This window comes from Protopterus annectens, chromosome 4.part0, assembly GCF_019279795.1.
Source record: "Protopterus annectens isolate FY-2018-M chromosome 4.part0, PAN1.0, whole genome shotgun sequence".
Classification (NCBI taxonomy): Eukaryota; Metazoa; Chordata; order Ceratodontiformes; family Protopteridae; genus Protopterus; species Protopterus annectens.
This window is the reverse complement of record NC_056733.1, coordinates 1868746003-1868769168: the sequence shown is the minus strand read 5'-3', so window position 1 is coordinate 1868769168 and position 23166 is coordinate 1868746003. Positions and strand designations below refer to the sequence as shown.

General features: G+C 38.6%; 1 protein-coding gene across 1 annotated transcript in view; it reads right to left on the bottom strand.

Moving 5' to 3' along the window:
- DOCK2 (dedicator of cytokinesis 2) overlaps positions 1–23166 on the bottom strand; it is a 4134711-nt gene that overhangs the window by 456403 nt on the left and 3655142 nt on the right. The window contains exons 39-40 of the mRNA XM_044069535.1: positions 9222–9311; positions 6073–6177 (exon numbers count right to left, since the gene is read on the bottom strand). Of these exons, the coding sequence (XP_043925470.1) occupies positions 6073–6177; positions 9222–9311 (195 nt within the window). The remainder of the gene's footprint in view (positions 1–6072; positions 6178–9221; positions 9312–23166) is intronic.

The following is a 23166-nucleotide window of genomic DNA, read 5'->3' as shown; positions in this document are numbered from 1 at the left end:
AAACATGACTATCAGGCCCTTTGGAATTGCTATTAACAGTAGCCTCCAAAGAGGATTTGCGCCTCACAAATGGAGAACAGCAACATCATCCCTCTACACAAAGGTGAACCATCTACAGACCCTGGAAACTAGAAATCCATAAGTTTTACTAGTCTCATATGCAAAGCCCTGGAAAGAATTATCATGGAAATGGTCTATAGTGACACAGGAAACCTCCAGACACTAGACCCAACCGAATTTGGTTTCGTCAAAGGTAGGTCATGCCTACTCAACCTGGTGAAGGTCACCAAAGCAATGGATGAGAGCAAAATGCCTACCGTGACTGGGCCAAGGCATCTGACAATACCCCACTCGGGTATTGTTGACAAACTCAAGAGGTTAGGTATAAACCCATATGTAACCTGGTGGATAGTCAGCTGACTCATAGACAGGACTAAGTTAGAATACGGGAGTCCACTTCTACAAAGAGTCCAGTCCCAAGTGCAGTCCCTCAGGGATCAGTCCTGGGACTACTCCTTTTTGGCATTTACATCTCTGAAGTCAAGGCCAATGTCAATGACCTCTGGCTGACTAAATTTGCAGGTGACTGCAGATTTGGAGCAATCACAGAATGCCCCACTGACACAAATGTTCTCCAGGATGGGTTGACAGAGACATGGACTAAAGCTAAATGACAAGGAATGCATAAAAGTATCCTTCAGGAAGTCATCCATCCCTGGTAACTCCCATATTGACAACACACCCCTAAGAGTTAACCCAATAGTCAGGGACTTGGAGCCACACAGAGGCAATAATCTAACCTTTGATCATCACATGTCTATAGTAGTGAGGAAATCATTCTATGGTGTGCAACTTATAAACAAAGGTAATGCATCTAGGTCCAAGGAAGTCATTGTTCCACTGTATTCAGCATTCATCAGACTTATCATTGAGTACAATGCCCCCTTTGGTATGTATCTAACCACGCACATCCAACAACTGGAACGTCTACAGAGGTTCTTCACTAAAAGAATGCAGGGCATAAGTAATATATACTGTGCAGACCATCTCAAGGACCTATTCCTGTATGCTGCCTTCTACAGGCTGTTGAGCAGAGATCTATGCCTGGCATACAAGCGACTATCAGACCATACCCTAATGGACTTCCTACACATCCACAAAACAAACAGCACCAGAATTACCCATTCTAAAGACTTAAACCTTGCCTGTGATTAATTGAACCTGCTGGAGAGGCAGGTATGTATCCCAGAGACTACCCTTTCTCTGGAACAACCTCCCTATCCATGTGAAGCAGAGTTCCTCCCTAACCCAATTCAAGAGTAACTTGGACAATTGATGGGGAAGAGGAAATTCATCTCTAGCTTGGCACCTATGTCTCTAACGGACACAGGCAGCCTGTAAATGATTCATCTCCCAGGCCCCTGCTTGCAAATGTTTTATCTCCCAAGCCCCTGCTTACACTTATTAAGTGTACCAGAACTTGTCAGAAATTTGGAATGCAGGGCTAGGCTTAAAAAGGCCCTCATAGTTGTTAGTCTAGTACACACATATAAACCTATGGTAGGCATGTACACACATTTGTTTAGTGGGAATATCAGCAACAGGAGATGCAATGGAGAAGGGGCTTGTCAGCTACCCCTTCTGTGGTCTTTTCTGAGGAAGCCCTTTTTAGGAGCATGGCACACCTAGGAGGAAATAAAAAAAATTGTTGTGCTGTCAAAGTGACGATAAAATAATAGGATCACAGAATCATAGTATATATGTGGCAATTATACCAGAGGCCATGTGCTCCTTGCCAATAACCACCCCCAAGCCTAGCAACCCCTTCCAAGGATGGCAAGTCCAGTAAGCCCTGGTGTAAATTTACGGGTACCCATCCAAATGTCCAAGCTATGTTTGAAGGATGACAAGGAATCACATTGCTTGACCTATAGGAGGAGTTTATTCTGGAGGATGGGGAGATGCTGGCTGATAAACCTATCCTTCCATCTAGTCTCATTTATTTCCTGATGCAGGTTTGGATCGCTGGTTATCATATTGGTTGCACTATATGACTTATCAATAAAAAGAAGGTCAATGACAACAGGATCTGTATGGGCACAGTAAATGAGGCACATATCTGCTTTCCAGAGCTTATATCTGTTACTAATGTGGCAACTTTCTGTATTTTTGCCTTTTCCAAGTTTTACAAAATGCTGTACTTATATTTTGTAATGTTGCAAATGTCTGTATTTGTATTCGGAGCTTTTCTCCTCGGGTCTCCACTGAAAATGGGCCACAAGCCCAGCTGGACAAACAATAAATAAATAAAAATAAATAAATATATGATACAGAGTTTAGGAACAAGGATTTCAGTCTTTCCTTGTAGCTGAAATTTTTGAGACCAGAGATCATTTTAGTTAGGAATCCTTGTGGCTTTTCTATTTTTTTTATGAGACTAGTTTGACTCATGCCAAAGGGTGAGTTATATTTTATGATAAGTCTGAACTGGGCAGATTATACCTTGGATTTGCAAGATATGCACTTAGCAACCACCTATGAAGTATATAAGAGTTTATGGGCTACAGTTGTCACATGGTGATCAAAAGAAAGGGAGGCAATTCACAAACACCATTAGAAATATTTTTAAGGGCACAACCTTCAACAGCCCTTTCATTAACATTTACAGAAATGTTAATATTGCTGTTAGATATATGTTAATTTACTAGATGTAAATTGGTAACATTATATGTAAGAACCTTTATGTCCTGCACTGCCTATCTGCATTTCCTTTTTCAAAACAGGCACATAACCATCTCACCATATCATGCTAATTTCACATTTACTACCTGCACTGAAAGAAGGCTGAAGAACTGACTACACTGAAATATTGCTCACACCAGTTTTCTAGACCAGCTGCTTCTCAACTGTTTCAACATTCACTATTTTAACTATTAAAGGTTTTACCGAGTGACTGCCTTACCTGCTACACTAGTTCCCAAAGCTTTCACAAAATGTGAATCCAAAAACAACAATAGCTATTCTTGAACAGTCAGAGCAAAGTCTGTCATCTTTCCATTCTTAAAGGTTTATATTTCTATATTGATACATTCACATGTGCTGAACTACTGTGTAATGTGTAGAATAGGGGCAGTTTTGTCTGATATAAAAAGAAGAGATCCCCCTTCAACTCTTACTAACAAACAAAGTCTTGTAAGGGAAGTAAAAGAATAAGACAATTTATTCTCAAGTCCAACTGCAGACTCAGTGCCAGGGGAATTAGGAGCCTGTCCCATACTGGCAGGCTTGTAACCTCTCTGCATCAGCATGGGGGATGATGATAACATTTTGAGACTCTTTTCTAAAGGCATTTGCCAGGGGCCACCTCATCTACCTCTTTAATGGTGATCAACTTACAACTCAATACCTTGTAAATCAAAAGTCAGCTTGGAAGTGGAGAAAAGATGGAGCCCTGATTTTTCTTCAACAGATGTGGTTCAGTGGAAGACTGGACTTATGACATACCTCATACCTACTTGTTGCATGATGACTCATAACCAGGATTACACAAGGGACTTTTCAACTGATACCTGTGCTGGTTAGTCACTGGCTTTCCATCTTTTGAGTGGGAAGACAAGGAATATGCTTCTCTGTATTTTTCTGTAGGTAACTGGTACATGTGAAACTCCTTACCATTATATTGCTTATCCATGCAGCACAGACATCACTAATGTGGGTTTTGGTAGGTAATCAAGTGACACCAAGGTTCATCTGGCACTGAAATCATGAACATTCTTATTGTATATATTAGGACTGAGATACAAACTGTGTAGAAAGGCGTAAATGAAATGGATAGCATGGGGGTGTATGCATTGTCTCTGCCCTAGTGTGTGACATCACAGCATATGCTGGTGGGGGGCCCTGTGTAAGTGACATCCTGGCATGTTGTAGTAGGAGCTTCATGCATCTCTAAGTGTGAGGGTGAAAAAGGAAATAATTTTGTGCTCAGAAGGGGACATCTTTCAATTATTAGTCGGTGCAATGTGCCCCTCAAATAAGATCTGGTTACATTCCTTAAGTTCAAGAGCTGCTGAAAAGAGCTATCCTCTGATTATATTGTGAGCTCCCCATTCAGTGTTAAGGCAGAAGTCTACAGCACTTCCAGTTTAGCAATATGTTTATTTTTGAATATGACTATATTGTACTATGCAGGCTCTTTGCCATGGCAAGCAACAGAAAGCACTATAGCCACAGTAGTTGTTTACAACACTGCATGCCAGCAACATCCCATATTCTGTGATGCAACAGGCACCATGATTCCAGGACACTGTACTACCTTTCAATAAAGAAAAATGAAAACTGTGTTAAGGTCATGATACTACTTAGGTATGACATGAAATGATGGTACTGACACAGATTAATGTATACAACATACAGGCACACTTTCAGTGGCTTTTCTGTAAGCATAACTTGCACTCTGTGTCTCTCCCAACCCAGTTCCACTCTAATGTTTCATGTCTATGGAATAAGCTAATAATTCTTGACCTCATGCAGAGACTTCACGTGCCTAGTGCCTAGGACCAGATGGATACTTATATATTTCTTGCAGATATATACCATCAGCTTTGCAATTTGCTTGGTACTGCTGTTGCTTTGAAATATTTACAGACAACTTCCCCTGCCTGAATAAAACTCCCTACAAGAAGTACAAGATTCAATATATAAGTCCTACTACAATGAAAATTAAAGTAGCAATGCTAATCAACTACAGTGAATTACAAAATTCACTTTTACTTTAGCTGCACGTGGGTGGGGGACTTTATTGGCCTGCACCTTATGTCTCCAATTCTCCTGCTAATTGTATGTACTAACCTGGTGCTCACTCTACCTCAAAGTAGGAAGAATAGTCCAAGATACTGCAGTCTCACAATTACCACATATTCTCCTTATTCAAACCTAAATTCTCATTCATTTGAGGGTTACAGTTATAGTCTTCAGTCTTTCAAAGGGTACTCCTGCCTAAATGACTGGGATGTTGCAGAGTCGTATATCATTGCAAACAGAAAACATAGCTCTGTGTTTCAATTTGTGCTAAGCTTTAAATAGGGAAGGGGAGTGGAAAAGTATTAACATACAAGACATTTACATCCGCACACAGCTACTGGTTTATATGGAGAAGGGTGCCAAGCTAGTCTTGGTTTCCTTAACAAACCTCAAGCAAAACATTATTGTTATGATTATTATTATTATTATTATTATACAGCCTACTAGTGATTTTAGGGTCAGAAGCAAAATAGGAAATTACATACTACAAAGTTATTTTTCCACTGTACTTCAATTATTAACTACCCAATAATAAATAAAGTGTGCACCGACCAAACATCATTAGCTAAGCATTCTATAATACATCAGAAAATGCTTGGACTATTTCCTAAGACTGAGATGTAAATGTTCTGTAGTGAAAATGGTTTATAGTGATGGGGGAGGGGTCTGTAATAAATAAATCATTAGATAAGTATATTAAATTCTCATACAGCCAAACAATTTAACATCCTGCCTAAGCAATTTTACTATTAATGTCAATCCATACTCTTAACTAAGAAACTAAAGAAGAGTGATTTCTGAAAAATGCTGTTAGGGCTGATACTAACAACAACTACCTTATCCAATATGCCTTTGGGGTAACTGAAATTCAAGTATGCCCACAGTCTAAGCGCTCAAAACAAAATTTCCTGTTTTAACATTCATAGCCCCCTATTGGTATTTCTAAACAGTTCAATATGTTATTACATTCTGTCAAAGGAACTGCAGGCCCATATTAAACAAATGGTGCAGAGCTTGCAAGATGTAAGAGTACATTTGTACAGCAAAAGTGCTTATTGAATTCCGATTACTCTACTTTTACATGTAAAACAGTACCCTTGCAAAGGATCGTACAGATGATTTTCAGTTTGTCATGCATAGGCTTCACAGTGCTGAGCTCATATTGCTTTTACACTTTGCTGAGTACAGAAACATTATATTTGGAAACGTGCATATCCATTCATAGATGTGATACTATATGAACAGAACTGAATATTTTGGAGTACTTACCCGGAGGAAAGTTGGGAAACCTTGACCATAATATCCTACTGCAAAGTAGTCAGGTTTCAGTCTAAGAATTTTCATTATTTTTTCATAGAATTCAGCTTGTTGTTTCTGCAAATAGACACAATAACATAACAGCCATTAAACGTGGTGATACTCCACTGGTCTTGTATCTGCTATAGCCCATCCATTCCTACATGCTTTGCAGAATGTTTTTTTTTTTTTTTTGCTTGAATACCATTCTATTCTAGCCAGTGCACAGAAAAAAATCTGAAACCACAGACTGGGTATTTGAAGTACTTTGGACAAAGACAGACAGGATACACGCAACTAATATGTTTGTGTCCTGCTTCAGAAGCTAATGGTCAATATAAGAGAAAACAAAATCAGTTGTTCTGCTTACTAAACAGACATTGTTCAAATCACAGAAGTCACTTCTGGGTAATGATACCAAGAAATACACAGATAGCATTCCTACAACAGTTATTTGGGACTTTGGCATGAAGATAAAAAATGCTCACTTTAACACCATCTTTGTAATGCAGTAACTTGTTAAAGGACCACAGCATACACAAAGTGAAGAAAATCCCACACAAACACCTAATTTTATCCTATCAACCCCCACATTTGTCATAATATCATAAGGTAACCTTAGAGAATGTTGATGCCTTGACTGCACTTCACAAAGACTTGCTTGAAAAGGCATACATCACATTAATGCAAAACAAGGGAGATGCATTTAACAATTTCAGATCTGGTGGAAGAAAATACTTATTTTGTTTAATAAAGTTCTTGTATACGTATGAAATTATTACCATGGTGATTTAAATACTGTTTCTTTTTGTCATTCTTTAAAAAAAGCTCATAAAGCCACAAATATTACAGTGTGCCAAATACATACATGACTCAGAAAGGGGAAAATGTCTTAAATGTATAGTAAACTCAGGCAATTCAGAATTCTGACAAATTTTGTCAAAAATAATTTATTATTATTTCCTCAAGCTGTATATCCATGTCCTTAATGTGTGAACTAAGGAAAATAAGAAGGCTTGCTTTTCAAGTTTGTGGAACTGATCAACAAACAGTGCATTGATGGATACAGTCGCTGGCTCAAAACTACAAGTAATTTTTCAACGGCACTAATCCTGAACCTGTTTAAACCATTACAAAGCATGATTAGACTCATTTTCACAATTCACATATTTAATGCTAGAGAAAACCTGCAAAACTTAAATCACTCTCCCAAACCAAGCACTCATGCTTCGTGCACAGTGCACTTTTTTTTTTCTTTTTCTTTTTTTGGCCCCTCATGTTTGGTAGAGACTACAGTCATTATACGGTTGGATTTGGGAGATTTTTCCAAATGCTCCTACCAGAGAGCATGGTGCAATGTCTGTCGTACTGGGCCTTAACACGTAGATGCTTCTGCATACCCGTGCATATCTTTATCTAGACTGCATGCAGTACCTGGTAACCTTAAGCCCACTATGTCCCTAGTTTGACAGATACAGTCCCATGCTTTTCCTGAGGTACAGCTCAATGGTGTGACTGCAACAAAAGCCTTCCTCTGGGATGTGTCAGCTGACATCAGCTGCTCACTCCAGTCAATCTCTGTCTAGCTACTGCTGCACCTGAGCTGCTAACTGAATCCATATAACCTAAAGTCAGTACCAAAACATTCATACTGTGGAGCCAAACCAAGCACACTGTACTGCTTCAAAACAGCTGTTTCACTGTTAAAGCTCATCAGACCACAGAGGATTACATGGACTCTAATTAAAATTAAAATCGAAACATAGCAGAAAGGTCTGTTAATTGCATAATTCTTTTAAAAAGAACTTAGAATACACTGAATATATTCTCTGTTCCCTTGGTTTGGGAATACTTATTGCATATCTCGAACAACACAGTTAAAAAGAAACAAAACATTTCAAGATCATAACCCTTGACATGCAATGAAATCCACTGACAACTTCTGCCATATCTGCCATGTATTTGTTGACTGTTACTATCATCTCTTGAGTGTCACAGAAATGGTTGCACAGGATTGCTGAAAACTTAATTGCTAATAACATTTATAAAATCTCAAGAGACTTCATTTGGAGGCATTTTACAGTATAATGTCTGCAAGCATTCACAATGCAGAAGCAAACGTCTGAAGCGTTTTATTTAATTTCCTCTATGCACTATGGAATACTTAGGCTAAAGGTACAAGAAACCTGCCTGTAAATGTTTAAGAGGAATGTATATTAGGTTTTATTGTACCATCTTTAATATAATTTAGTAAGTTTCATATTAAAGAAGGAGCCCAGAAAATATTGGCAGCACTGTGTTTTCTCAAAACTTAATTAAAAAATATATAATGTAAATACTCTACATTTCTGTCTTCAGCACAAGCACTGCCAATCATTTTAATTAGATTACAAATCTTAAAATTTCAATACTCATGTGTTTGATGAGGTGTCAGCTTGACTTGCAGAAAAACGTAGCAGAATGTTACTTGATAGCTAAGGAAGGTGAATGTCAAATCTATCATATGAAATCAAACATCTAGACTGCTTTAGGGGCACCGGAAGCCCTGTGCACCGATTTTTCACTAACTACTCCAGGCCTACATGAGGTAATTATATGGTGTAAAGTACCATATAATCTTTAACAGCTGGCTACAGGAAAAGAACCTGAAGCAGTCAATAAGGTGATAGAAAAATGATTACTATTATAGTGTAACAATGTGTTCAGAGAGAGTGAGACATAACTCAAATGGCTTCTGCTTCACTCAGTTACATGAAAAAAGGTCCATCTATGTAGCAAATCTTAATCCTTTCTGTCTCTTTTTGGACTATATGCTTTCATTATGTTTATGTATGCATGTATGTATCTATCTGTCTGTCTGTCTATTTGCCTGTTTATCTATCTATCTATCTATCTATCTATCTATCTATCTATCTATCTATCTATCTATCTATCTATCCTATCTATCATTTTATCAGAAAATGCTCTGGAACAACTGGGAATTTGGGATAGGGCTCCTTAATGGTCTCTTGGACTGCATGCCTGCTTGCTTACCACCTATGAATATCTCTATTCATATATCCATTATGTCTGTCTGTCTGTCTTAACAGATGGCAACTATGGTGAGCCTGCAAAGTACTTACCAGTTTCTGGCTTAAAGCATCATAGTCAAAAACCTCTTCTTCATACTGCTGTACCAGTTCTTTGCACAATGCAATAGCCTCTTCCCACATCTAAGGGTATAAAACAAAAAGAATATTCCTTTTTATTAGCATTCTGGAAAAATCAGTCTGCTCAGTTCTTTCTTTTGCTCATGATGCTTGATTTTTTGGGTACATCAGCAATAGAGAGAATTATTCTTTGACATTATTCAGGCACTTAAGATGAAACACAGACAGACTTCTGTAAGAGGATGTAACTTTCTATCTTTTTCACATGTTAAGTGGTAACAGATAGAAAAGGTGTTAGCATGTTATGTTTTTTGTTGTTGGGTCTTGTCAGAAAAGCTATGCAATGTAACTAACCAATCAGCTTTTGTAATCCTGTTGTTTACTGCGTAATCCTACTTAGAAGGTCAGTCAAGAGTTCTAAAGGAATGAATTAATGTGCAGGGAGAGGCTCATGAAAAATGAGAGCAGTTACTCATGGCATGAAATCAATGTGCCAACAGTGGAAAAATTAATTCTGGCACCTTTCTTTTTACTTTGCTAACTCATCAGTGTGAGCAAATGTTTTCTTTAAGATAAAACAACCATTTGAATGCAATTCCTAGAGGAGGGGAGACAGGTGCTTTTTCTTCTTACTGTTCTTTTTCATTAAGCAATGAAACAACCTACATTAAATATACATGCTTTTAAAATTATCCACTGTGAGGCTGAATCATTAAAATGCCCATTATTTCACTGTGTAATAGCACAAAACAGTGCTTATTTTAGACATCTAAAAAAAACAAAAAAAACCCCCAAAAACAAACACAAACTGTGTGTGCATGTGTATCTGACTTTGTATGTGAATGTGTCTGTCTGTTGGAAGTATATGTTTCTTATGTGCTTGTGTGTGTCTGTGTTTACTGTTTGTAACCCACTCTGTATGTATGTATATGTCTGTTGTATTTATGAGTTTCTATGTGCGTTTATGTATGTATATTTGTGTGTGTGTGTGTGTGTGTGTGCTCACATACATGTAGCTGTGTGTCTTTGTTTGTGCATCCTTCCCTCGTTAGATTGTGTATAGACACATGTGGGTGTTGCTGCATTTGTGTGTTTGTGTGTACGCCAATGTTGTGAATATCTGACAGACAGAGTGTATGCGTGTATGTGTGTGTGTGTGTGTGTGTGTGTGTGTGTGTGTGTGTGTGTGTGTGTACATAAGCAAGTGTGAAACAAGCAATGTAGGGAATGGTGCTATACAGGGAGGTAAAGTTATAAAATGTCTACATTTGTAATGCCACCTGTATTAAAAGTTTTGCATCTGAGAAACTATTTTGTCTCAAAATATTACACACAGTATTTATTTTAATAACAAAACACATACAAAAACATATAAAAACACAGATTCACTTCAGAATCTCGAATGTCTGAAAACCCGAATGTCATACTGTTGAGACCATATGATCGAGTTTTCAGAAGCTCGAAATTCTGAATGGAGATCTGCATACAGCATGGAATGGGAGATTTCCCTTTTCCTCGCTGTAGTGCAATCTCGGAGTTAGTATATTTAAGTAGCGGGGGTGTGGGGGGTGCAGGGGGGCTTGCCCCCTGCAGAAATGCTTTATTTATTTATTTATTTTCTGTTGGATTAATTTTAAGGGTTTCGAGCTTCTGAAAACTTAATCATATGGTTTCAACCATATGACATTCGGGTTTTCAGACGTTTGAGATACTGAAGTGAATCCCAAAACACACCCATAGGTAGTGAATTCTCCTAACAGCTATAATATCCTCCAGGAAGGACATTATAGGGAAATAATGGACCTTCCACTAGTGGTGTAAAACTTCCCCCAAATGGCATCAGGCCTCATGACACCCCTGGACAGTCTTATTTCTCAGTAATGCCAACTCTACTGGGCATTATTGTTTGCTTAAAATATCACTGACAATATTCATTCAATGTGCAGCACATTGACTTTCTACTGTAGAGTTAAACCAAAAAGGAGCATGCACGGCAAACAACATAATGTATACATAATGCACAGATGGGAGCTCTGTCACTTTGAGTTAGTCATTTACATAACTTCTCCTACCACAGTTACCTATAGTATTGCCATCACTCATACTGTGTCTCTGTTAACCATTAAAAAATTATACTCCCATGTCTTCAATAAAATACATGTAAGCATTTTATGAAATTAATCCGGTAGGAAGTTTATGACTAAACTGTTCCTTGTCAGCATTAAGTGCCAGAGAATGTGTATAAGCAACAGTGTTTTGTGCTGAACTTAAAATAAACAGTGACAGTGCTTTCACTGATTCTAATAGATACAGGTCTGTAAACTAGATTATGATTTTCATCTGGTATGGGAGGTCTTCTTACGTAAGTAACTGCTGAGATTTCCTCTTTTCATATTTCCAGCTTAACACAGATCAGAATTTTCTCTAGCTTCCCCATTCAGGAAAATGTGAACATACATATGGTGGATATTCTTATGTCATGCACCAAACCAGGAAGGCACATTCAGCCCTTGTATCCTGTCTCTTTAGTGCCTTTTAAGCAGTGTTAATATTAGTTATTTAATTAAATTTGTTAGCTGGTGTAGAGTGATGATCTCACTGGACCACTCTCAAGGTTAGCCCAGGAAGACAATATGAAATGGTGATATTATAAGAAATATATATTGCATATCAACAAAATAAAAGAAAGATGCAGCAAAAAAATTAAAGTACTGACTACAGACAGTCAATCAAGACATAAACAGGCTATACTATTGAAAACAGTATGCCATGTTCATTAAAGGAATGTTGCTATTCAAACCTTGTAAGTGTTCCTGCAGTTATATGATCACCAGCCAGGACCTGAAATAGCACTATACAACCTGGGAGAGGAATATAAAATGGATGCTACCATTACTGCAACAGCTTCTAACTGGCAACCCATAGTACGCTCTCATCATTTGCAGAGACTATGGTGCCTGTAGACAATACTCAGTGCATGGAGCAAGAGTAGCGTCTGACTCACGGTTCTATGTCAGTGTCAAATCAATGGCTATGAAGGCTAAAAAACAGTCAGAACCTCTCTCATCAAAACCCACTGATAAGATGGCCTAATGCTCCCCAAGAATTCAGCTTTCTTTGTCAATGAGTTGGAAAATGATATTACGCAAATTATCAGCCAACGATGAGAACAGTGTTAGAAATGTATTCCTGGCAACAACCAAGGGAGATACAACTGAGGCATTTCCAAGAACTATCTCAAATGTGAGCATCTGCAGCATTACCCACCTAAAACACAGAAACCCTTTGAGATCTCCAGAAAAAAAGAACAGCTGTCAAACCTAGAACTTGGCAGCCTACTTCTCTGGCCTTCCTCTAGGTGCAGTAAGAATCAAGGTCAAGGGCAGGTACGCCTATGCCACTGAACCAACGGGGATGTCTAAGACACTAGTCATTTTCACCATCTGCACAAGTTGGTGAATGCTTAATGTGACTTTGCATGATGGGTGAAGAAGAACAGGCTTAGGAAGCATTGCTTACTGGCAGAGCCAGATCACATGCAGGCCTTTTATGAACAGAAGTTGCCATAACATGCACTGCTTAGACAATGGAGACCAATCTTCCAACACCCACAAATTACCTGCTATTTTCTTGTCACCTCAAAAATTAGTCCCCTGATGGAGTTATGAGTAGATTAGGGTTTCCTGCAGTATCTGTGGATAGAGAATTTGAGGATTAAAAAGTCCTTATTTCAGGGAAAACAAAAATATTGTAGTCTGTCCTATTTAGACCTTCTTGACAAATAATCCTTCCTTTGGGAAGACTCTTGGGTTCAGAAACTGCACTATGGACTGGCATGTTGCTCTTCTGCCTCCATCTAGAAAAGCATAAAATCAGTACATGGGCTAGAAAGATGAAGAACAAATCTGTTCCAGACCATGCAATTTTTGCACTTTAGAGGCATCCAAATCCAGTTTCTTCTGCTCAAGTGAAGGAAAAACTCCTCTATAAAACATAATGGAGTGGAATGACATTATAAATATCCATGGAAATCCCTATCTGATCCCTTCAGACTAGCATAGGTCCCTGAGACCACAGCATCTTTCAATTTTACTGTCTGATACAGAGTCTGAGGCTTTGGAATGGGTCCAAAGTAAGGTTTTCTCCTTTGCCAGTTTCAGAATCAGATCTGTCACATTTATTTATTTTTGTTTTTATTTATTTATTTATTTTGCTTTGTTGAATAGGTTGGTCCCACTAAGCTAACAGCCACTCCTTAAGGGGAGACCCGGGATGGTATTCACGCTGACTAGAACACTAGGCAAATTTCCTTACTCTTTTTAATAAGTGTCATGGGATCTTTTACAACTATCTGAGCTACCATGAGCTCAGACTGTTAAGGCCTTGGTTAAATGTCTCATCTGAAGTATGGCACCATGCTACACTGCAGTGTTAGTGTTGGTAAGTAAATCCATGTACCTGAGGTGGGGAAAAAAGCTAGTCTTCAGATTTTTGAACTTCAAAAGCAAGTATGTTACTGTTTGAGGCACTGTCACTAAAATATACCTAATTTTATAGTTGCATGCTTCTATAGTGAATTAAGCTAAGGAAACCTTGGCAGACATCTCATAATCTGGAAATGATAATTATCATGGGTTTGACAATGGGTTCCCTCATAGTAGTCCAGTGTAATTCTGAATGAGCTGGTACTGTGGCTAATGCAGCATACTATCATGCTTCCCCTATGTTTCAGCAACTTTCAGGTAGCTGAAGATTCAGCCAAAAAAGTTAATGGCTCAGGTCACTGCAATCACTTAAAAGTTTTGCAAAGGAACAAGCCTGTCTGCCCCCTCCCCCTCAGTGTGGTGCACTTTAGCCTACATTCCTCTTAGTTAAATATAAAGCGGTGAATAAAAACAAAAGCCTGCTCATAAGTTATAGAGGAGTTTGCCTTTCTGAGCAGAATGGGCTGCATTGGGATGCTCCTGGAATGCAACCACTGCATGATTTGGACAAACAAAGAAAATTACCAGCAGTGATGCTTTATGTAAAACAGCAATGGGTGAGTTCAACATCGGCAAATTGAAATTCATTAACTGAAACCTCACCCAGATGACATTCAACAAACAGTAGTGCAATGAGTTCAGATAGTGCCTGTGTAATAATGTGTATGCATTAAGTATGATATACATCATAGAAGCAGGAACAATTGGAAATGGTAGACATCACAGAAGCAGGAAGTGCATACTGAATATGTGTGTGCTGTTATTGAGCACCTTGACAAACATCCAACTACAACATACTATCACAGGTCTGGGAGTATATTTATTTTGAGAGTTTAAGTGTTTACTAGTACAAATTTACTTTATAGTTAAATAAGTATTCAAACTGCAAACACCAAAAATTCTCTTGGAGCAAGACTACTTACCAGGAAAATAGAAGGTTTAGATTCAATAATTAATTTTATTTCTCAATGTTAGAAGAAGAACTAAAAAGTCTAAAAACGTGCAGTGCAAACAATTTTGCAACATTTTGTATGTTTCTAAAGATGAAGTCTTGGAGTTGTTTAACACTTTCACATTTTCGGAAGACAAAACTGCAGTAATCAAATAAAAATTAATGAATTACTATGACCCTAGAAAGAACTTGCCATTCACTCATCAAGCTGGAAACTGAATTTTGTGAAGGTGTATCATTAATTAATAAGAGACAGACTAGTTTGCTGTAATGAAAATAATCACACTATTGACAGACTGTTAAAAGAAGCAGACCTGACCTTATTAAAAGTTGTGGGTGCATTCAGATCATTTGAATTTACAACTACATAGTTAATAGAATTAATTAGAAAAATGGATATATAAGATAAAAGGTGGGGAAAATAAAAGGTGGAATGAGAAACAAAGTCAGAGCATGTTGTAACAGTAATGGTGAATAGAAGGAAAGCCAGTGGGTGCACAAAATATAAGACACAGACAAAATTCAAGCATTATGTACTAGGTGTACCTATACACATGACAGAAAGTGGTGAAGAAGCAGTGGTAGAAATAAACATTTTGCAGAAAACTGCAAGAGGAAAAGTAACGGTGTCCAAATAATGCACATGTTGCTGAACAGAAATGTCAAAGTGAATATTTAATTGCACTATTAGAATGGAAAGACACCGAAGTCTGAAAATTTATCACAAGGATTATCACAAGGACTATGATAAGAATGCAAGTCAGATTATTTGCAAATAATGTCAATAACTTACAAAATGTTGAATTTAAATTAGATTCTGAATGTAACACTGTCTGAAGACACTTTTCAAAGGATTAGGGCTAAAAACACAGGAAAAAGTGTTGTGTACACATTGATAACATATTCTGGACACTAATAAAGCAACAGATTAAAAAAAACTATTGACATAAGAATATAAAAATAAGATTTTTTTTCAGATCATTACACCTAAAGAACTTAAATCAACCTAACATTCTGAGCAGTTCAGCTTATGAGAAGCTAGGGGATGGTAAAAGAATTCACTGTGAAAGAAAAAAAAGAAAATATATTCTTATATGCATTCAAAGATACTTGCAAAGGACCTCTCTGCCTCTTTATATAAATGCATTAATGATATCCTTTCCAACTATGACTGTTTGTTGGCTTAGGACATTTGTCAGCAGGATATCATATACAATTACATAATGATGGTTGTGTCTATGATGCATGATCCAAGAAAAGCACCTGTAATTTTAAGGATTATAGACTAAGCTGAGTTGAAGCTAATAGAAAGCTTAAGTATCATTAAGATGTAACCGCAGTTAACAGAATGACATATATTGTGATGTCAAAATGAATAACAATGCAGATAACACTGAGGATGAAGTCTAGTCTTCCTGTGGTACATATTCAGACTTACACTTCAAGAATAAACTTCTACTACATGACATGCAGATCATGTAGTCTGAATTATGTGTCATTGACTTTAAAATTAACCTTAGCTCTGTTCCAGGAAGTTTATCTCAATGTAACTCTTTTGAATTTATTTAGAAACTGTTTAATTAAATATAATATTTTTAATCCCCCGAATTACAATTAACTTTCAGAGTTCTGGTTCTGTTTTTTTTCAATGGTCTTCCACATCTAGAGTGTGATGAACATGACTATTTGCTGTTGACACCTGTTCTCCATTCTGGAATGGTTCTTGCTGCACTACAGCTATTCTTAAAGATATGTTTGTATGAGTCTTTGTCTGTAGCTCTTGGCTAGCTCAGCTCTCATGGCTTATAGTTTCTTGTGTTATGACTAGTTGTCACCCCTTTTGGTTGGTCTTTCTGTCACTTTGACTTTGGTGCTTTAGTCTTACACAGCCATTCATGGTTCCTTCTATGCAGCTTTCCATTTTGCCCAAGAGCAATACAGGATCTTGATATTGCTGCTTTACAGACCACTTCAGCTTCAGCACTGGAGACTTTTCCACTACTTTTGTATTCTAATTAAATCTCTCACCTATAAATCCCAAACATTTGTGTTTTCTTTCACAGTAGTATTACTGTCTCTGCTGAATTTTCTCTGACATTTCCTTCATTTTGTGTTGATTTTCAGGCATTGGAAATTTAAATGTAGCAGGCATTTGCTTAATAAATTTCTGCCCATTAACAACTGAGGTGATGATAGACTGAGTCCCTGTAATGGGGTATTCTTATAATTCAAGTGTGCCTGGTGACAAGTCTTATATAGCTTTCGCTACAAATATTCCACATAAAATTTCCAAATGCTAGGATAGTTCTCCCTCCACTTGTCCATAAGAAGGTACAACAGGTGACATGGAGAATAGATATGAATATCCATTCATGCACAGATATTCAGAGTCCCTGACACTGAACTATGGACTACTATCAGATATAACATACAAGATCACCTGAACAGGAAATATAGACATTACTGCACTAATCACACTTAGACTTGCTTTGTCAGTCACTCAAATTATTTAACTGAACTTGAAATAATAATCTGCATAGAAGAGATGCATGGCTTCTTTGAACAAAAATACATCAGTGCCTAATCAACTCCATAGATTATATTGTACTCGGTTTGTTACCATCTCCATATGCTTTATACATGGTAAACAACATGGCTACTATGTAAAAGAAGACAAAATATTTGCATTTCTATTGGTTCACAAGATTTGACAAAAGTGGTCAGAAGAAAGCAATCCCTGCTGTTTACAGCTGAGGAAGTGGTCTCCAATGGTCACTGCCAAATTATTTTCAGTACTAAATGCTGATCAGGGATTCTGGCAGATAAAACTAGATGAACAAACCTGTAATTTGGTACATTTAGCATGCCATAATGAGGGTACAGATTCTTTAGACTTCCTTTTGGTATTTTATCAATACCTAGAGTGTCCTATACAGTTGTTGTACATGGAATTGAAAGCTTAATAGATGTTGCAAACAAGGCTGATCTATTAATGTGTGGTGACGTAAAAGAAGAGCACCACAAGAAACAGAGAGCAGTCACTGAATAGCTTAAGCAACATAATATTACATTTACTAAGAGCAAATGTACAGTATGAATGACAAATCTGACATATATGTGTTGTATTCTAAAATCAAAGGGACTAAAACCTGATACATGCAAAGTCAGAGCAAGTATACAAAGATGTCAATGACAAAAGACAGTAGATACTTAACAGGATTCCAGGAATGAGTACAATTACTTAATCTATGGAAGAGTTGTGTGAAAGTAAAATATGTACCACGTAAGGGACTACATAAAGTAGACTGTTGTGTAGGGCACATCTGTCACAGAAGCATGAAAAACATTCTTTCAGTAATTTTGAAGAAACCAGTGACAGACAAAAAGTAAAAGAATGATGAAGATGCAATGATACTGACTTACAAATTTTATTGTTTTATTTTATTTCACATTTGTTGATCTGGATAGTCTGACTGATTACATGTCCATTTTCAGTGGAGGCCCGGGGAGAAAAGTTCCAAAGGAAGTTATACAAGCAAACTTAATATAGTACAGATTAAACACAATTTACAGACTCTGTTGAGGAATATAAATTATACAATCTCACAAATTTCTAATCTGGCTTAACAATTAAAACACAGTTGAGTTCCATTTACAAAGTAGTACTGGTACACTAGTAAGACTAAATATTTAGTCAGGCTTGGAGCAAGGACATAGCCATTGAGACTTGAAATACTGCTTGAGAGTTTTCTGGAATTGAGATAGGGTAGTGTCTAGGGTAATGTTAGCAGGTACTTCGATCCAAGTTTTGCCAGCAGAGTTGGTGAACAGGGAGTCTCTGGCTGAATTGTTGGATTTGATAGTTTGTACTACCAGTCTATTAGATGAGCGTAGTGGCCTGAGGTTGGAGTGGGGAAAGATGATGTTTTTCAAAGCAGGTGTATTTTCAGGTTGATTAAGTACTTTGTGAGCCACAATAAGTTGGTTATACTGAATCTGCCTGGGTAGCTCTAGCCATCCGAGATTATTTAGGTTTATGCAGTGATGTGTTCTATAGGGCAGGCCAGTGGCAAATCTAGCTATGTTATTATAGCAGCTAGAGAGTTTGTTAAGTTCAGTTTTATTTAAGTTGGCATGTAAAGGGGAAACATAGAAGAGGGTAGAGAGTAGATGGGAGTGGGCAATGGCAGTCCTAGCAGGCGGGGTTAGGAATGACTTTATCCTATATAGTGATTCCAGTTTTTTATTAATGGTTTTGATAGTTTTGTTGACGTGCGCATCAAATTTGAGATTGTTGTCTACAATAACTCCTAGGAGTTTTGTGGGGTATCTGGGGAGATTATGGTACCATTATTAGACTTAATGGAGAGAAATAACGCCGGAAGAGTATCTAAATTACTGAAAGAAGTTACAAAGAGATGGTGTGAGCAAAACCTTTCATAAAGAAATAAGTTCAGTGTTATCTTTCTTTCAAGAAAAAAGAAGTTATGTACTCACCATAATGTTCCATGTTTGTTGTCCATCTCTCTGTTCATTCTTACAATGATGGCTTCAGAGCCAATCCTCGGCTCTGATTCGGCCGAATACACAGCTGAAAGACTCAAACTTGGCTCATGGCAATTAGGTATCCCACGATGCAGTGGTGTAACTCCCTAGATCTTGTTTGCTGATACTACTAAAGAAATTGTAATGGACTATATATATATATATATATATATATATATATATATATATATATATATATATATAAGGAACTCCTGAAAGGAGTAAGACATCCACCAGGTCCACAAGGAGTTCTTGGATGGAGGAAGGAGGGAGGGTCCGTAAGAATGAATGGCGAGATGGACAACAAACATGGAACGTTATGGTGAGTACATAACTTCTTTATGCTATATTGTCCCTTTTCCTGGGTGGCTTATGAGAGTACACCTTTAAGCACAGTGGAACCAAAGGAGGTCCTGTCCCTGGAGGCCAACTCCACTTTATAATGCATGATAAATGTATGAGGAGTAGCCCAGGTGGCTGCAGCACAAGTATTACCCATAGGAATTCTGGTCTGAAAGGCAGAAGACATAGCTAGTGCTCTAGTGGAATGAGCCTTAACCTTGGACAGATGAGGATGCCTTCTTGGCGGCTGCTGCCACCACCATAGCATCTACAGGTACCCCCTTAGTGAGGAAATCCTTTCCGGAAGGAGCTAATAAGAATTTGTTTGGCTTCCGAGGGACTGGTTCCATTGTGTCAGATGACTCAGACACCTTTCGACTGACCAAGTCCATCAGCTCGTCGAAAGTCGGAGACACCCAGGAGGCTGAAATTTGAGATCCAAAAGCCTTCAGGTACACTGAATCCTCATCAGAAGGGGTGGAGGACTGCCAGCCGCCTCTCTGCTTCAGGATCTCTAGAATATCTACAAATGAGATATCATCAGAGGACTCTTCTGACTCCTTGAGGTCAGTGTCTGAATTGATGGACTCACTGGAGAGTCTACATGCTTCCTCTTGCAAGTTCTCTTCTGAGGGGGATCCTCAGAAGAGTCTTCTGGTGAGGCCTCAGAAGACAGGGGTTCGCCCAGTGGGGGACCCTGAGACTCTGGATCTCTGCTGACTTGTGGAATGGGTGGTGCCTAGACAGTAGCCAGTGCCTTAGGGGGACGAGTGCTGGTATCCTTCTGTGGAGCTGCGGAGGCAGACAGCACACTCCTCATCAGCTCAAAGGCAGATCCCAGTGGCTCCAAAGACTCCCCCGGCTTCAAGAATACAGAGGAAGCCACCGGACCCAGCGAGACTGGCCCTGAGGTCAATGTAGGAGCCTAGCTCACCAGGGCCAATGCTCCAAGGGGTAGGCTTGGCACTGAAGAAAATCAGGGCTGAGAATCCCCCTCAGGGCTGACTGGGGAATGCCAGCTCCCAGACTCTCTGGATGGCACTGACAGTGTCAGAGCAGAAGTCGGCTCCATGATCACCGACGGGGGTCTCGGAATCGACAGATCCACAGAAAATGGCACCAAACACTCCAGCTCTGAAGGTCCAGCTTGGCTCAGGGGAAGAACAACAGAGGGTGCAATGGCTATAGTAGGCTCTGGGACCAGATGGGTCAGAGCCGAAAATAATTTGGATAGCGCCAGTGACTTCAAAAGTCTGCACACCACCCATTCCATGTCGTCAGATAAGCTCCTGATGGACCTGGAGGATAGGGAAGGAGAACGAGACCTGCGCAAAATGGGAGATCTCAGTGTAAGGGAGACCAGTGAAATCTCCATAGACCAGCTCCGAGAAGAGGTATCTTGCGGCTCTGAAGACTTTGGAGCTGAAGAACCAGGCTTGTCAATCAAAATAACCAACGACGGTTCCGAAGACTGTGGAACCGAGGAGGTAGTAGCCTTAGATATTTTAGGTAACTTAACTGGAGGCTCCGAATGAGTCGATGCAGCAGATGATTGTTTCTTTTAAGGTTTGTCCTTTTCTGAAGAAGGAGAAGAAGAAGAGGAAGAAGAACTGTGGATACATTCCTGAAAAGTTGGCTTTAAGAGCCCCTTAAGGATCAATTTGTTTATCCTTTCTTGTAAAACCCTGGCACTGAAGGAATGACAGAATGTACAATCCTCTTGCAAATGAATAGCTCCAAAGCAATAAACACATATGACCTGACCATCAGTAATAGACATCTTTTGGGAACATTTCTTGCATTTCTTGAAGTCCAAAGGCTTATGTTCCCCTCTCCTTTGGGTCTTTTGACATGATATATGACAAAAGACCTTAACCTAGCAGCAGAAATTCTAATACTGAAAAACTACTGATATATAACAAACTACTGATATATAACAAACTACAACAGGAAATACTGAGCAGACAATTAGACAAGGGAACATAATAGGGCCTCTAACTAAAATGGCCCTAAATCCCAGAAAAACAACACACCAACTACAAGCCCTCTAACTAAAACAGGGGAAGAGCTCTCTAACTTAAACAAGCTACGATCAAGCTATACAAAACAACACAACTATAAAACCACTACAAGGGATACAGCAAGGCCTACGAAAATGATGGCCAAAAGCAGCACCAAATAGGAAAATTACCTATAAATATATAGTTATACTACCTCAAAGACTAACTATGCAACTATAATGCTAAAAGAAAACACCCACTATAATACATAAAGAGAAAAAGGGTCTAATGAATGTAAGAAGTAGAAAAAAATCACAATTTAGCCATGGCCAAGAAGAGCACATCCAACCTCGTAAAGGGGCAAATAAGATCTGGGGAGTTACATCGCTGCATCATGGGATACCTACCTGCCACGAGCCAAGTTTGAGTCTTTCAGCTGTGTATTTGGCTGAGTCGGAGCTAAGGATCGGCTCTGAACTCATCACTGTAAGAATGAAGACGAGATAGGACAACATAACATTTAATGTTCAGTACTGAAAAAAATAATATTTCTCAGTCAGCTGTGGAGATAAATGGAGAGAAGACATTAATTGCTTTTGGAAGTAATAAAGTGAAAATAAAAAAAACAAAAATATAATGTAGTGGCCAGGAAAGTTGAGGCATACTGAGTAATTACTGTAAAGTTCCACAACATGAATTATGCAGCATAACATCAATTGGAAGGGAGAAATGAAAGCATACACACTACCAAAATGTCCATGGAGGTGAGTGGGATCAGGCATGTGTCAGTGTAAGGAGAACATGTATCTTATATGTGTAGAATATTATTCAGTGTTTCCTGAAGTGCTTAAATAGAGAGACACATAGGGAGATACGATAATTTGCAGGAAGTACATGACATCTGGCAAAGGTGGCCAGAATAAAGGCCTCATGGGGGCTAGAAGCACATCCATGGTGTTGTTTGTAAAACATTCCAGTGGACATCCAAATGCTACAGTACAAGTTTGTCTTTTCTGTTTTAAGGACGAGATTAGGCAGTCCATTCTGCATGCTCCCTTCTGGGATCATATCCTCTTTGTGAAGGTTTGCCATGTCCTTGTCAAGAAAAATAAAAAGAAAGTGGTACTAACCACAGGGGAGGAACTCTGCGGTATCCACCCACCTGCTTCTTCTTGGCTTCCACGGTTTTCCAAGAAGAAGATAACTCAGAAGATTCTATGCAGAATGTGAAGGGTCTACATTATTTGAATGAAAGGTCAAAATGTCAATCGCTGTAAACAGCGAAAATGTCGATAATCGAATCCTTTATTGTGGTGTGCCCCCCACATCCCCCGTTAATTATACATACCAACTCCGAGATCACAATACTGTGAGGAAAGGGCAAATTTCCCGATCTTCACTGTACCTCGATCTCACAAAAGAGACAGCGATTATCACCATTTTCGCTCTTTACAGCGATCGACATTTTGAACTTTCGTTCAAATTAAATTGAACCGAAGGTGAAGGGCACCCAAATGTAAAACAGTGTTGATTTTTCTCCATTAACTCTGTCACCCATGGTTCCAGGAAACATGCCCTCAATGGTGCAGCAGTCA